The sequence below is a fragment of the Xenopus tropicalis genome, chromosome 4, assembly GCF_000004195.4.
Source record: "Xenopus tropicalis strain Nigerian chromosome 4, UCB_Xtro_10.0, whole genome shotgun sequence".
Taxonomy (NCBI): domain Eukaryota; kingdom Metazoa; phylum Chordata; class Amphibia; order Anura; family Pipidae; genus Xenopus; species Xenopus tropicalis.
Window position 1 is genome coordinate 113,645,172 of NC_030680.2, and position 18,121 is coordinate 113,663,292.

Consider the following 18,121-nt stretch of genomic DNA (forward strand, 5'->3'; position numbering starts at 1 on the left):
TGCAAATGCTAGGTGCACTGCTCCTACTTCATGAGCCCTTCTGTGTTTATTTTACTTATAGTGCTTCAGTGTGTGCTTATGTATTATTATACCAGAATATGATACTAATAGTACAATATTTTGATGAAACATTATTAACCACCATGTTTTTTTCCTTCAGATTCATATGCTCATGGAGGGTCGGACTGGGGGGTGCAGGGCCCACTGGGGCTCCCGCCGGCCGCATCCCCTAACCCCCCCCACAGGGGCCCGCCTAACCCCCCTTGCAGGGTCCCCCACCTGACGTCCTCCCCTGAGCGCGTGTAAGTTTAACACGTCAGGGGAGGAACGGTCGGGCAGGAAGAGTGCCGGCAAAGGTCGGGTCTGGGCCACTGGGGCCCACTGGGATCTGTCCCGGTGGCCCAGTCCGTCCCTGTGCTCATGTCTCTTTCCTTTGCCAAAGTATGAAGACAGAAATAATTAATTCTACCCTCAGACCCAAATATAAATGATATGCTAAAGGCTTTTCTGTACTCCAATTACAAATGGAAAAAAAAGACACTGTAGTGACATCTTTGTGGCCATAGGACTTTTCCTTCAAGAAAATGTAAGCCACTCTCACTGACTGATTAGTTATATTAAACATTTCAGTATAATATGCTGATATCTCTACAATAACTTACAGTTAGACTGTGTCACAAGCAATTTTATAAACTTGTTTGCATATACCTTGTCCCTTGTAGGCAGTTTGTCTTATAGGTGTAATATTTAGGTGACAACTGCTTAAGGTAGAAGCCTTACCACTTTCATGAGAACTGGACTCTGGAAGCTTGGTCTCTAAATTCCAGATAATTTGGTAATCCTATGCACATTGGGCATCAAACTATTCAGTTGACCCTTGGCTTTCATATTTAGGATGTTTTTTTCTTGGTACCTAATGCTATGTGGCAGATAAAGTGCATGAAAATGGAAGCTTTAAGGCATTTTTTAGGTATTTCATTAAAACTGCCAATTTTGGAAAAGCATTGCAACTCTGTAATTTGGAGTATAACATGGGTACCCATTTTTAATTCACCCAAATGTGTACTCTCCAAAAATATATGATTTTGATTGGTCAACGTAATTTTTTTGTGCACAATGAATATCTAACTATTTAGTGGACCTTTGGCTTTCATATTTAGGATGTGTTTTCTTGGTACCTAACACTATTTGGGAGATAAGATGCATGAAAGAAGAAGCTTTGAGGCAATTTTTTAGAATTTTCATACAAAAAACTGCTAAGTTGAAAAAAAAACATTGCTGTTCATTATTTAGTAGTAGAAAGACATGGTTACCTATTTTGGATTCGGCAGAATGTGTACTTTTCAAAAATATATGGTTTCCTGGGTTAAACATAATGTTCTAGGATTTTTGGCTTTGGAATCTAAAGTATTCTGCTGTAATGCTTTGAAAATTTGGTCATTTCTGATTTGAAACTTAGGGGCCGATTCACTAAAGGTCGATAAAACGAGCGCTATTTGTAGCATGTGTTAAAAATGTTATTGCTTCTTATTTTTTGCGACTTAACGCTTGATTCACTAAAAGGACACTTGTCATAATTCAAACGCGATGTACTTTGCGTTATTTAACTCACGATGATCGATTTTCTTGCATTATTTCCCGCCGTGTGCATTATTTCCTGTCGCGCATTATATATTTCGCCGTGTGCGATATTTAGTGCACGATATTACGCACGTAACCATTACTTTCAGAAAACTACTGTTCTGAAAATTACCATTTCCCTGAAAAGTGGAGGCTGCATCACTCTAGGGCCAACACATACTTGAAAAAATCCCACTGCAAAGTTCATGTTGTGTTGCCAAAAGCTCAGGAGCCGCAATTTTCTTTAAGTACCACCTGCCCCAAGTAGGTATTAATATTCACACAGACTAATGCGATATTTAGCGCATTTAATGCTTCATATGTGTTTGTGAATCATGCGTTAGTATTATTTCTATTCGCTAATTAGCGCAATGCGAGGTAAATAACGCGTTAGTGCGTTTTTTGTGCGTGCGATATGCGGATTAACGCATGCGAAATTACTTTGATGAATCAGGACTTAAAGGAACAGTAACGCCAAAAAATGAAAGTGTATAAAAGTAACTAAAATATAATGTGCTGCTGCCCTGCATTGGTAAAAGTTGTTTGTTTACTTCAGAAAGTCTACTATAATTTATATAAATAAGCTGCTGTGTAGCCATGGGGGCAGCCATTCAAAGGAGAAAAGGCACAGGCACATAGCAGATAACAGATAAAACACTATTGTATTCTACAGAGCTTATCTGTTATCTGCTATGTAACCTGTGCCTTTTCTCCTTTTTTCCAGCTTGAATGGTTGCCCCATGCCTACACAGCAGCTTATTATATAAATTATAGTAGTGTTACTGTAGCAAACACACCAGTTTTACCAGTGCAGGGCAACAGTGCATTATATTTTTATTACTTTAAAGCTCTTTCATTTTTTGGTGTTACTGTTCCTTTAATTATTGGATGCTTTTTAATGCAAAAAAGCATGCGATAAGCGTTATCAACCTTCAGTGAATCGGCCCCTCAATCTCAAATCAACACTATCTTAAAACATTAAGTTCATTTTGCACTTTGCTGCAAGTTTATTTTTACTCTATTTGCTTTTACTTTTTCACTTTCTTTCTCAGTGGTGTTTGTTTACATTGGTCTCTATGGTTACTGTGGCCATTTTTGGCACCATTTTTGTGCTGGTGTATTTAATGTGGTTGTTGGATTTCAGTCTGTTGGTTTGTCCCTGAAGTAGATCACTGTTTGTGCTTGAAACGTTGGATTTTTTTTCAATAAAACTTTTTTTCTTTTGAACTAAGTCCCTCTGTGTGTGGTAGTACTTCAGGTTGCCTTTGTGAAGGGTGTGCGCCTCTCTGTCTATTATATATAATGTAAAATATCTCTTTGACTGTGCTGTGTCACATGTTCACATGAATATTATATAGAACAAGAGCTATTGTGAAAACTATTACCTTAGTGCATAATATTTATACCCCAAAGAACAATATTTTCATCACTTCCTTTTGCACAATTATCTGTATATTGCTGCCACCTAGTGGAGAATCCACCCAGTGGCAATATAAAAACTAAGCACAGTTAAGACTAGGGACTTTAAGGGCATCACAAAATCTCGCCATGCATGTAGCAGCACAAGACTTTGTGGGATGAAAAAAAAAAAAAAAAAAAAAAGCAAATGTAAATCCTCTTACATTATTTTGCAATCTCTCGGAGAGCTCTAGACTTTTTTTTCAAGTTTTCAAGATATTCGTTTTTAAACTGCTATTATATATAATTTAAAACAATAGCACAAAATGTAATTTTGCAAGAAGAGGAAGTCTTGTGATGTTACTCTGTTTAGAATTGATCAGAGAATGAACTCTCTGTTCTCTAATTTCATTTTCTGAGATGGGCAAAAGCACAAGACATACAACAATATCTCCCTTGTAGCTCAGCTTTTAATGCTGCAGTTGTTTAAAATGTTTTTGTAAACATTAAAGCTGGCATTCCATTGTACCCAGGCAGCCTGCAGACCCCGGCTTCTGCAGTCTGAGGGATGAGTGAAAAGGAATGCAGATCCTACCGAGTGGCTTTAGCTTGCGTCTGTGTATAAAACCATACATGGAATAAAGGGGGAGGCACTGCTGGTGGCGCTACAGTGACTGGAAAGGGAGGCACTGCTTTAGAACTGTGGTGTAAGGAAAAAAATATGGCAGCATATAAATAAGCACCTTTAAGCCACTAGCTGAATGCTGTATTTCTTCTGAAAGAGAACTCAGTGCAGCGTTTCTGTGAGTATTTATGGCTGTATTTGCATAGTGTAAACTAGCGGGATCCAGGACAGACACTTTCTTGGCTTTAAGGCAGTTTATTTATACAGGGGTGCCCATTTCAGCATACAAAACAAATCATAAAAATAAATCCTGCCCACTGGGCGCTACCTTCACACATTAGATTAGTCCCCTCACTAACTTGGGCCCCTTGTGGACTACCAGTGGGAAAACACAAATGTTGGGGTCACCCCTGTACTCACAACACTTTTGGGGGATTAGCTCAGCCTCCTGGCTTTCCTTTCAGCTCCTTAGACCCTCAGTCTCTTGGCAGCTTTCTCAAGTCTGGGCTCCCTCTGCTTCTGGCAGTGGCAGGCAGCACCCCCAGCCCCTCTGGGAGTCCTAACACAGAGAGGTATCCTTCCTGCTCTGTGCCCTGCTCTGAGAGAGTGTCTCACACCTTTCTATAGCATTAAATACCTTTTCCACAGGACAGCCTTCCTGTGGAAAGTATGCTCCAATAGGCGAGCTGGACTGCTGGAATGGATCGCCTGATCCGCTTGTTCTATCCAGAACCCTATGGCTTCCAGGGCCAAACAGCACAACCTTTTAAACAGAGCAAACCTTCTCGGTTTATAATCCTCTCCCTTAGAGATTACATCTCCCACTATGGAGAACTTGAAGGGAAAACTCACCTTTTCTCTCATTTGTTGGGCCATTCTACCACAATAGATAAAGCTTACTTAGTTTTTATCTTTCCTTCTCCTTTAAGGATAGTATAATAGTGTCTAAACAAAACACTAAATACACTCTTAATACAAACACAATGGAATTGTTCCCAATCCCCATCAACAGACCATTAAGTGATTATCCAATCGTGGTGTGTATATGTGCTTTCAAATAGGCTAATACCTGACCATCCTCACTTATTATTAGTGCATACATATTAACACCTGTTACATTACAAATTTTAAACCATGAAATTCATTATAAAATATTGTACAAAAGTTAAATAATTTAGTAGCAATGCACTAAAAATAGTTATATTGTGCTAAAAATAGATTAAAGTGTAATTTGCAATCTCACCATATAGTTACATAGTTACATAGGGTTGAAAAAAGACCAAAGTCCATCAAGTTCAACCCATCCAAGTAAACCCAGCACACACAACCCACACCTACCAATCTATACACTCACATACATAAACTATGTATACAACCACTAATACTAACTGTAGATATTAGTATCACAATAGCCTTGGATACTATGCTTGTTCAAGAACTCATCCAGGCCCCTCTTAAAGGCATTAACAGAATCTGCCATTACCACATCACTAGGAAGGGCATTCCACAACCTCACTGCCCTCACCGTGAAAAACCACCTACGCTGCTTCAAATGGAAGCTCCTTTCCTCTAATCTAAAGGGGTGACCTCTGGTGCGTTGATTGTTTTTATGGGAAAAAAGAACATCCCCCATCTGCCTATAATCCCCTCTAATGTACTTGTACAGAGTAATCATGTCCCCTCGCAAGCGCCTCTTTTCCAGAGAAAACAACCCCAACCTCGACAGTCTCACCTCATAGTTTAAATCTTCCATCCCCTTTACCAGTTTAGTTGCAGTCTCTGCACTCTCTCCAGCTCATTAATATCCTTCTTAAGGACTGGAGCCCAAAACTGCACCGCATACTCAGGGTGAGGCCTTACCAGGGACCTATAAAGGGGCAAAATTATGTTCTCATCCCTTGAGTCAATGCCCTTTTTTATACAAGACAGCACTTTATTTGCATACATACATTTGAAAACTCATCCATAACAATGTATAACTATGCATACCAATATCTCCGTATATAAATTCTTGACACTATTTTAGAATTCTAAAAAGATCTACAAAATATCAATATGCTACGTTATAGAATATCCTTAGATAGACCATTTGCAACAAGAGAAACATAGAATATGATATTTTGTAGATCTTTTTAGAATTCTAAAAAGATTGCAAATTACACTTTTATCTATTTTTAGTGCATTATAAATATTTTTAGTGCATTGCTACTAAATTATTTCACTTTTGTACAATATATTATAATGAATTTCACGGTTTAAAATTTGTAATGTATTCAGGAATAATATTGGTTTGCTGTTTTTTCAGGGTAATGGTTTTAATTGATGAGGAGCTGTTTATTTTGTCTGCATGCTCCTCTTGCTTTATTGTATCAGAAAGGATCATGGATCGTGTCTCTTCCTGCCTGTCCGCTATCTCCACTTGGATGGCCCAACGTTACCTTATATTAAACCTCTCTGACTGAATTGGTTCTCTTTCCCCCATCCAGCGCCCACATTGTTCCTGAGGTATCTATAAAGGTTAACAATTCTACCATCACCCCATCTTCCCAGGCCCGGTGCCTTGGGGTTATCCTTGATTCTGCCCTGTACTTCACTCCTCATATCCAGTCACTTATCAAATCACGTCACTTTCACTTAAGAAATATTTTCAAAATACGATCATTTATCACCCAAGATGCTGCCACAATCTGTCAGACTTTCTCCCAATCTCTCTGCCTTCAAGAGATCTCTAAAAACACATTTATTTAGAGAAGCTTACCCTAGTCTACTTTAACATAACCTCAGTGTGCTGCTAAAAGCAATACCCTGCGCCACACCTCTCACAACTCTGTCATGCCCATTCCCACACCTTGTGTCTCAACCCTTTCTCCTTGTAGACTGTAAGTTCTTTTGGGCAGGGCCCTCTTCACCTCTTGTATCGGTTATTGATTGCTTTATATGTTACTCTGTATGTCCAATGTATGAAACCCACTTATTGTACAGCGCTGCGGAATATGTTGGCGCTTTAAAAAAAATACCAAAATGTTATTATGTATTTCGCAGAATTTAATGGACCAACCTAAAGAGGCAGTCTTTGTTTAAAAAGAAATGCATGAGGGTCATGGCCATGGCAAGGAGGAGTAGAGATGTGATTCACTGAGGCTCTGGGACCAGTAACTCTACAAAGATATCAGAAATGTTGTAGCAAGCTTCTTTAAGACATTGGGGAAACAAAACAAAACTAAGGCCATCTCAGGTTCACATTATACCTGAATGAAGTGCCTTTTTTCAGCAAACTGCACTGCATTAGAGTCAAAGACGAAACATCCAATATGGCAACATTTACAGATACAGACAAGGTAATATTAGTGGTTCCCAGTGGTGCAGTTCTACAAGTGTTTTCATTTAAATATTTGATTTAGTATCTTTTACCAGCAGAGTGCGCTATTGCTTTGTATTTGCATTTCTCCTAAATAAAGGAGATAATTGACAGCGGTAAAACTACAGACCATAAGGCTTTATCTGCTGCCAACAACCATCATAAAGTTTGTTCCATAGACTTAACTGGGAAACTTCAAAGGGAAAGCACCTTATGTTTATGCACAGGCTTTAGGAATCCCCTGAGATTCTGGAGAATTTCATAGCATAGACGGGGGGGGGGGGGGGGGGGATTTTTTGTTTGGGGAGGCTAATGTCACAGGCAGTGGTTTTATCCACTTTCACAGAAACAGCTGATTTGGCCCCTACCATGCTAATAATTTGGCACTGACAAAAATGTATTTCACCTGTCACTGCACACACTGTACCAGTATCCAAGTGGATAATGAACACTGCATTAAATTAAGACATGCCAGTAAGTTAACCATTGCAAATGTATAAATATCTTTGAAAAAAAAGTCATTATTAACATTGCATTAAGCCTGAATAAGCCAGTAACATCATGTGAAGGTAGCAAATTTACAAAAGTAGTTGTATGTTTATTAAAGTGTATTTTTGCAGTGATTTCCCTAATAAAGCTACAGCAAAGAGTGCTATATGTTTTGTTTTACTGCAGAATTCTGGCAAAAGAAATCAAATTCTTCTGCATTAAGTCTTTAAATTATCCCATTCACAAATGTGGAAGTCTCTGTTCCTTTAAGTTTATCATAAACATTTTTTATTGGTTCCATGGTACATATACTATAGGCTGAAGAGGGCCAGATCATGCCAGATGCTCCACACATTTCTATATTTTGATTAAACTTGCCTCACCAGCTAAGACATGTACTTTCAAAATAATTTATTACAACATACAATTATCACCATTAAATATTTTTAAATCTTAAATGTGCCACACATAACCCTAACCTAAGTTGCAAAGCAAAAGTCTTCACTATGTTCAGTTCCTTCTATAAGTATTTATTGGGTTAGCTTGAGAATGTGGGCAGCAAAAGGCAGGAGAACACCTGTTAGGAATAAGAATGTGGAGGAGAGTGTTTCTAAGGGAAAGAGTTGGACACTGGGAAACCGCACATTAAACAGAGAGTAAATCCAACTAAAGTATAAATAAGTTTGTGATGGACAGGACACGGTGCTTGGGCTATAGAGTGGCTGCTCTGACTCAGATCCGAGGTTCAGTGACATTTTTCCACTATTCGATTCAGCTCCGTTAGGCAGGGCCGGAACTAGGGGTAGGCAGAAGAGGTACCTGTCTAGGGTGCAATGATGAGGGGGCACAGGCAGGCAGGAATGGGGTTCTGCCTACCCCGAGTCTGCCTGCAATTTCTTTCCCCAGCTGCCGCTTACCATTTCATACACCCCCCCACGACATCCCTGTGCACACGTGCAGCAAGGCGAGCTGGCCGGCCAGGTTGCCTTGGGAGCCCGTCTGGCTTGGCCCACCTCTGCTGTTAGGCACATGCTTAAGGGAACACTTCTTTGAGCCCAGTTTAGCCCCAGTCAGTAAAGATTTTTTTTTTTTTTAATCAGGCAGGTTTGGGGAGCATTAGCCTTCCCAAGTCTTAATGAAAATCTGCCTATGTTTCAGAGGCCGATTATCCAGTCATCATAAGGTGCAAAAATAGGCAATTTCTGCCTTTATATGAAACTGCCAACCCTTGTAAATGACTATAACTACATTCTTGCCTCTACCAATGTTTACCATTCACTGGATTCTGCCAGTCAAAACCCCAATCACTCGCTGAACTCACAAGCCAGATTGTTGCTTTCCTGTACATGATCTGTAAAGCAGAGAAAATCCCATGTGCAGGATGACTTTATTCACTATACATTTCTTCTGTCACGCCCCATACGTATAGCAAATGATTTCCTTTCACCTAAGCCCCGTCTTGCTGCCCTGATGCTTTCAATCTTGTAACTCCCTGATTCTCCCAGATTCTCTTGCCATCTCCACTCATTGTCCCCTTGCTGTCCTATAATGTGCTTCCTTGCCTACTCCAGCTACTTACCTACCTCCTACCCAGCGCCCCCCACCAGCATTGCACCCTAGGCAGATGCCTCTTCTGACTACCCCTAATTCAGTCCCTACCGGGTGGGCCCTTTGCCCAGAGCATTAACTCTTTTTTATACCTTTTTCAGGTTCTGCGTGTGCTTAATTTTTTTCCGACCAGTGAGAAAAAAAGGGTAGAGTGATATGGTATGGTATGTCATAGGGTCAGCGAAATTGCAGAGGCCCCATTTATTGCCACAGATAAGCAGGAAAATCCATGGAGGATGTTAGTTATATAGTGTGGGGGGGGGGTCCATTTAAGAAATTTGATACAGTGTAAATGAAAGAGCAAAAGCTAATAGATTACACAAAACTTATAACCTGGGCTGTTAATAGCATTGAGATAAAGAGGTTCTGCCTGAACACTGTCAGTCTGTCTGTATACACTGCATTTCTCTGCGCAATTACACAGCTGAGAATAGTAACAGAAGTGAAACTCATTTACTGACATTGGACAGATATGCACCTGTAAATTTGCATGGGCAGTAACCAATACTTGGCAGCAATAATGCTTCAAAGTGAACACATAGGAGGGAACAGCTGCCCACATAGAATTATTCCTAAAGCTTCCACACTGATCTCTGTGATATCTCTATGTATAAAACATTTCCATAGGCTTCAGTAAACTGGCATCTAGTGGGCAAAGAACAGTGCCTGCTTGGTAATATTAATCAGTTACATTTGATCAATGAATCTCTCAAATATGGGGATACCAGAGTTGTCCTCTACAAGAATAAAAGATTTTAGGGCTTCAGCTGGTGGGCCCTTAATATCAGGTTTTCTGGTGGGCCCTTGGTGCCCCAGTCCAACTCTAAACATGTTTATGTCAAAATCAGAAGGGGCTGGTTGAGTTGATCTCCTGTTCTGGATGGCAATTAGAGCTGCAAAGGAAGGAAGGCCTGGTGGAAACTGCCTGTACAATATACAGTGATCAGTTATGTACATGGGACATTTGTGGGATCACAACCAAATCTTTACCATCTAATGCAAGTATGGAAAATGTGGTATAACACTTTATTTAAAGGCCTGCCAGCTTATATGTTATTTTCATCAGGCAATGCAGTGCCAATAGATTCCATATAACTGACCCATCTGTATAGACAGATATGCTCTGATTCAGTGGTGTAACAATAGAAGATGCAGACCCCATAGTCGTAGGGGGGCCTGGACCGCGGAGTCTGCTTCCTCCAGTGTTTTGATCTCTGCTTACCGCTGGCTCTCAATTAGAGGGGACGGGAGTGGGGATTTAAATAAGAATGTGTCTGTGGGACGCGTAAGGGCAGGGGGATGCGTAAGCACAGGGAGGAGGGAGATGGGAAGGGGGGTGGTTTGCTAGTCTGCGCTGGGCCCTTTCAAAGGTTTTTTTTTGCAGGGGAGCCTGACGCAGAGTAGTTCCGACACTGCATTTAATTAAAATACTGGGATCATTTTACCAAGAAGAAAACTGGAGCTCCGATTTCATTAATATGCAAAGCCAGTTTATGGTTTTGTTTGGGAGAGTGAGCAGGCCAGGGGGGTTGTATCCAGAAAAAAGGAGCCAGGAATTTCATCATGCACTGCACATGCACTTCTTCTGTAAAACTGCTTTTTAAAAACTTTTCTGACCAAAGAATTGGAAAGTAATATATCACTTTTTGGAAAAGCTAGTCTACTTAGCAAAATGGCCATGGCTATTCCTCAAACTGTCACTTGTACGTAAGTGTTTTATTTTGCCATTGTGCCCAATATTTTTTCAGCCAACGCAAATGTTTTAGTGAACCAAAACACAACACCACACAGTTATATGTTACACACAGGTTTTGTTTTATTCTCACATAGGTTTGTTTTTTTTTAAATAGTTTTTCGCATAATACATTATTTGTGATATGGATGAATGTGGCCGAAATCTTTCACTGTGCTACATGAGTTCATTTTATCCCTCTTCCTATTTTTAAATGTTGGGAGATGTGAAGTATGACTCTGCAGTCCTCTGTATTTCTTTGCACTATGGTTTGGGTTATAAAGGTTTATGAATAAAAGATATTCAAGTAATGTTTAGGAATTCTCTTTCATTGTAAATTTATAACAGAGAGAATTCATACACTTTTATCATGGAATGTACAGTAGCATAATTAGTGGTTAAAGGGGACCTGTCACACAAAGAAATAATTCCAAATTCCTTTCTATTGTGTTTGTCAAGCAAAATAAACTTCATTTACACTATACAAATTATTTAAAGCTTATTTCCTTCAGTTACATAACATAACTACAGCAAGCAGGGAGGTGCCATTTTGTTAGTAAGGAAAGCTTTGCATCATGCCAAAATCTTGTGTATGTTCCAGAATGGGGGACCTGATGCTCATGCCCATGCACTGGCTACACAATACGATGGTGAGGAGGGGGGAGAGTGAGGAGGGTGGCAGTGACATCTATGAAGTGCAAAAAGGAAAGTAATTGTCTGTCCCGCCTCTATGCCTAAGGCGCGGAAGGCAATATAATAAAATAATAAATAAAAATAAAATAAAAATAATAAAATAAGGGAGTTTGGATTTCATATTAAATTTGAAGAACATTTATTATACAGCTTTTTTGTCTGGGTGACAAGTCCCCTTTAATGGCCTTCATTCAACCAAACCTGGTAAACAGTAAAGTGTTGAGCACATGCTCTATAGTGGAACTGTGAGACCTATATACTCTGCCCCAATCACCTCTGAGAATAGTAACAGAAGTGGAACTCATTTACTGACATTGGACAGATATGCACCTGTAAATTTGCATGGGCAGTAACCAATAGTAATCACTATTTTTGTGCATAAGTTACTGCCAAGATCCAAATATGCCCAGTGTTAGTTAATGGACATCAACCAAAGTAATCAAAATTTTGTTGCACTTCTTTTAAATGTAAAATGAAAATTGCACTTCAGTTGTATAATGTGCCACGTCTGCCATATATGCTTAGTAGTCGTGGTTATAACAGTGCAGTTGTGTTTCATGTAGTGCTGGGCGGTATGACCAAAAATTTATATCACGGTATTTTTCAAAATTATATCGGTATCACGGTATTTGACGGTATTTTTTTTTCCCCATGCATGATTAGGTGACCACCCCAAACACCCGCCACCCGCACCCCCCCCACCACCCCAAACACCCCCCACCACCCCAAACACCCCCCATCCGCACGCAGCCCCCCCACCCCCCCATCCGCACGCACGTCCCCACCCCACCCCAAACACCCCCCCATCCGCACGCACCCCCCCACCCCAAACACCCCCCCATCCGCACACACCCACCCACCCCCCCATCCGCACACACCCCCCAACCCCACCCCAAACACCCCCCATCCGCACACTCCCCCCCAACCCACCCCAAACACCCCCCATCCGCACACACCCCCCCCACCCCAAACACCCCCCCATCCGCACACCCCCCCCCACCCCACCCCACCCCAAACAGCCCCCCATCCCCTTCACATAAATATAACCCCCCACCCCATCACAACCCCCCCAAACACAACCCCATCCCCTTCACATAAGTATAACCCCCCCATCCCCTTCACATAAATAACACCCCCCCATCCCCTTCACATAAAATATAATTACTTGCCAGGCACCCCCACCCCCGACAGCTCACATTGGTATCCGACTCTGAATGCGATGGCGCTTTTGTAGAGTGTGCGCGCTGACGTCACGTGCGCGCTGACGTCACGTGCGCGCTGACGTCACGTGCGCACCCGGAAGTATTCAAGCACACCGGTATGGGGGTATGTAGAAAATACATATCGGTTTCAAAAAAAACACCGGTGATCGGTTTTTACCGGTATACCGCCCAGCACTAGTTTCATGTATACCCTTTTAATGACTATAGGGTACAGAGTGAGAGCAGACAATGTGAGTTGCTATTTGGTCATTAGATTATCATTGTTTTATGCACTAGGGTCATTTCCAGCAACAACAATTTTCCAAGAGTCAAAACCAGGGCGTGTCCATGTAAAATAGGGACAGTTTACCCAGTAACGGACTACTTATTTGATATTTAGTGTATACACTTTCATTGGTGTTTTCTAGTGTCCAACATCTCCTAGTGAATACGGTATATGAAGGCATTTGTAGCAGTGTAGGATTGCCACCTGGCCGGTATTTTAATGGTCAAGGCAGGTTCATATATAATTATCAATTGTTCCACCCCTGGTACCCCCAATTGCCCCCAGGCTGCATGTTTTTATTATAAAAAGGTGCCAGCCCTACATCTGTGATAATTACCTTACAACATATTTTTTCTTCATACTTCTAAAGCAGACACCATAAAAGTAACAGCAATTTTAAGTCAATAGGTGGGTATGAAAGTAAAAACAAATATCAAAGTTTGTCATGTAATATGCTGAACATATCAAAATGTGCAAAAATAAACCTTATTTATTTATTTGGCAATTAACATTATCTTTTCCTTTGCAAGTGCCCTTCCCTGAAGGTATCTTGCTGTAGAGAAAGTGCTGCCCCACAGACAGTACCCCAACATTGATCAGAATTGTTCTTTACTTGGGGGTTTTGCTACAGACATGCCTGTTCTGCTGCAACTGATTCCAATATTTCAGTAGTTCTGAAGGCTGGAACTGATGGGAGGTGACTATCTGGTTATACACACAATCTGAATAATAAACCCTCCAAATATTAAAATAAGATTCTTTGGGAGGGGGCACTGGCTTTATGCCTAATTTTTCAAGACAAACACCAATGTATACATCCTCTAAATGCAAACGTGGAATACTCAAAGAAACTTTATATATCTTCTCTGCTAGGTCCCCAGAGAACACGTAGCCTGTCCCAGAACAAAATGGGGGATATAGATCTCCGGGGTATAGCTCCGGGGGCATGTACCATTTACTGTTTTTATTACGATTGGGCGCATACCCTTTCATAAAATATCCTGTGAAATAGTTTGTTTGTGGTGCTGCGTCAGGCTTCAGAAGCCTGTATATTAAGTGCTCAGTGTTCACAAACATATCACTGTCTGTCTTCATGATATATGAAACGTTTGGACAAAAAGTGGCTATCCAGTGCATTCCCATTAGGGTTTTAATTGTCAGATTGTTGTAGGTGTCTAAATAATCCTGCTGGATGATGTCATGGTATTGGTTACTTTCATCCACAATTGCTTGGTCAGTTCTGTCCGTTCCTTTAGAATCTCTGCCAAGCAAAAACAACTTAACAATCAGAATTCCATGGAAAAGGTCTTCCTTTCCCCAAGTTTGCCTTATAGCCTCACGAGCACTTAGCTGCTGTGGTTCCACTGCTATTAGCAGAATGAGAAATGGAGTGCTTTTCTGGCATTTGTCAGGCTCATTAATTATATAACCATAATGCAGTGTATTCTGAGACACCCTGTTAGACGTAATTTCCGCAGTAGTCACTCTTTGACGTAAGACCTTTTTGTGATAAGACCGATTGTTCTTCAGACTGAAGACAACTAACTTCTGGAGCATCTTTGATATTGTTTCACTTTCCTTTGACTGGAAACTATTGGTATTATCCACCTGAATGATTCCTTTGTCCATTATCTGCCTCGGAAGCCATCGATTATTATGAAACAAAACAAACATAAAGAAGAAAAGGACCAGTAATACAAAGCAATGGAACATGAAGCGCCTGGTATGCCAGTTCCACCCAAGAGGGAAGCAATGACGTCTTCTCCAGGATGACATGCTAGAATTGTCCGGATCTGAAATGAATAAAACTATTTATACCTAGACTTCCTTTGGTTATAATCCATGTAGTGCTTGTCTTGTTTGGAACCTTTCTGCCTGCAAAACAGGAACACAATTACAGATACACATGCAAAATGATCAGTACTATCCAATGAAAGACATTTTCCTACTTCTACATCACCCCGTCCACTTCAGCTATGTGGGCAGAGATAATTCCTTATCAAACACAAGTGCCATTCTATATTCAGGGCTATAGCATGTAAAGCATTTTATCTCTGTGTTTCCTTCTGCTGTTAATAACTTTCAAGGACTCACTTCTGCTGCAGTTTTGGGCAGTTCTTCTAGCATCTCTAGGGCAATGGTAGCTTGGTGGGCAGGGGACAAGATGCTCTAAACCACCTCTGCTTTCATTTTAATAGGAATTGCTTGAGAGTGTACCAGTAAGCATTTTCAAGACATAATCACCTGCCATGAAGTGCACCAGGTGCTTTCAGGCCATTCCCATACAGATGTAGTTGACTTACATGTAAGGCTGATGCCACACAGGCGTATTCTTGGCAAGCCGAAAAATGTTTGCAGAGAATACGCCCCACTACTGTGCACTTGCCCTACCTTGTGCCTGCACCCAAATTGATGAAATATGCTCAGGTGCAGGCACATGTAGCCAGTATCCACCAAAAAACTCAAGACTTCGTATCTTCGTCGGTTATCGGCTACATGTGCCTGCACCCGAGCGTATTTCATTCATTCAGGTGCAGGCACAGGTAGGAGTGTATGGCGGTATTTTCAGCAAGCAATTTTCGGCTTGCCGAAAATATACGCCATACGCTCAGTGTGGCATTAGCCTACTGAATCAGATAAAAGTGAGTGTGGGACTGGACAGACCGGGGATGACTTTGATGTAGCTTGAAAATATGCAATATATGGACAAACAATCCATGTTTTGTGTAAAAGGCAGGGCATTTCTTGGTAGCTTAATGCACAAAATGTCTTAGTGTCCTTAATCTGTTGATAACAGTTCAGTGCAAATGACCTCTTGCCTTTCTCTACATGCCACATATGTGGATATTTGGATATTCTTGGAATGAAAGAAGTCAGAATAGCCTTGGCAGTCATATTTATGATGTACCTAAAAACATGTATGAGATAAGAGTGATTTTTTTTGTTTGTTTTGCAGTTAGGTGTGTCTGGGTAAACAGACATATTTTTGCATTCTGAATTTTTCAGAATGTGCAGTTTCCAAAATACTTGGTTTTCTACAGTTTAGATACTGTTTAGATGCTTTATAACATATAAAACACACATTTTGTGTTTGCAAGTGCCAAATGTTTGTGTTTTGAGAAAAAGGAAAGGTTAAATCACTGGGGGTTTCCAAAAGTTAAATACTCCACAATTATTTTAATCATTTACCTGATACCCTGGGCTGGAGGCAGGGGCGCTTCTGCCATGAGGTAAGGTGGCAGTGACCAGCCAGTTACCAGGGGTGACAAAAAGCGGCTGAATTTTCATTTTTTTATGAAAAAAGCACGGAGTTGTAAGCACGGAGTGGGAGAGAGCAGGGCGGCACTTGCCTGGAGGTCCTGTTAGCAGGAAACTGCACTGTCTGGGGTACTTCTCAGCAAGCACCACGGAATGATTGGCTTTTAATTATCCTGTATACACAGCACAATGAAGGGAATCGGAAAGAAGATTGCGCCGAGTAGCTCACACAGAAGTACCCTAGGTTGGTGCAGTTTCTGCTAACAGGAGCACTGGCACAGGTTATCAGGTGAGCGATTAAAATATTTCCTTCTCTTTTAAGCAGCTGAATAGTAATGATTCCTGCTGATTGATTACTATGGGTGACTAGACCAATAGCAAACGTTGCACCTTTTATTACATAAACCTCAAGATGTCAGGCATGAGACTTCATATCCACTATGTACATTTTTGCACTTTGTTACCATATAAGCATTAAAGTGCCAAATTTTATATTCTTTTATTTTTGTACCTAAGAGCATGTAGGATATATAAAGGCTCATTAACTAAATATGTACACAAGTTTGGCAAAAAATTGTGTGCAATGCAACTTGTGCCAGATAAACCAATATGTAAGGGCGTGCAGCATCATAAATAGAGTTAAGGATGGTATCCTTATGGTACAAAACGCACAATGGCACCCCAGGACTCAAGGCCTATATAAAACACAGCTGCCCTGAGCTCTGCTCCTTGCACCCTATTCTTCAAAGCAAACACAATTGGCATATTGGCGTGCAGCACTTTTTCAGTGCTTTGCTGATCCATCAATTGGGTTTTTGCAAAACAATATGCTATATTATTGGAAATATGCTGGAAAAAGATGATGGTGCGGCTTTATGAATTCAGTGGAATTTACAATATTCAGGTATTTTGGAATGTATTGTGGCCATTAAAGTGTACTTATTTCTGGTGCAGTGCTATGAATCAACGCTTTTGTACTGCTGTGAAGCTATGATCTCTACATGTCAGGATGAAGCTATATATATATTTTTTTCTGGCTTGCTTCCGTTTTCATGGATATAAGAATATGGCTATGTCACACTTCTATTGGGAAATATGTTTATTTGTTTCCATTTTAGGCATTTAGAGCCATATATCTTGTAATAAATGTATAAATACATGCATTCAAGCCTATGTCTATGTCAAAGTATTGGCATTTGATACACATATTTGTGGGGAATGGTCTGGCAGTGAACAGGTTAACCCTCTGTCTTTAAAGTGGTGTTTTGAAATCATCAGTGTTTTACAGAAGAACAGTAATAATACCTCTGGCATTTCATCTGCAAACACAGCCAAAATGCCAGTCACTGCTGCTTTTTTTTTTTTTTCGCCCTCCCATGCCTGTACACTGCCCCCTTACTCTCTCAAGGCACCCATAAGTTGGATGCTTTGTTTCCCATCAGTTGTCTGACAGAAAAGTTGCTTTTGCAAATATCTAGAAATGTACTTCCCCTAAACATCTTTCCCACCTATCTGCCGCCAACCCTGTCCATGTCTGTGATCATCATTATGTTATGCACTGCACAAAGCAGCATTCCTTGGGTAGCAATTGTGGTCTTCAGCAATCTTATTGACAGTTACATTTTCATTGATCAGTAAGAAAAAAAGCAAGATCTGTAAAAACACAACACTGCCCTGGCACCAATTCCAAACATCAACAATGCTTCCATCCGTTTCAGGACTTTGAGATTTAATACACATTCATTTTGATCCTAGGCTCCCTCCTGACATTGCTGTTGTAAGCTCCAGATTCATGCTGATATTAAAGGACTGCAGCTCCCTAATGATATGTTTCCTCTGACTTAGAGAAAGG

General features: G+C 40.6%; 1 protein-coding gene across 1 annotated transcript; it reads right to left on the bottom strand.

The window, feature by feature from the left end:
• Positions 1-13,450: 13,450 nt before the first annotated feature.
• On the bottom strand, positions 13,451-14,886 carry LOC448276 (UDP-Gal:betaGlcNAc beta 1,3-galactosyltransferase, polypeptide 2-like; the record flags this gene model as incomplete). The annotated part of the gene is given in 1 exon segment (NM_001006126.1): positions 13,451-14,886. A coding segment is annotated over 1 exon segment (1,167 nt). The 3' UTR covers positions 13,451-13,620.
• Positions 14,887-18,121: the final 3,235 nt, after the last annotated feature.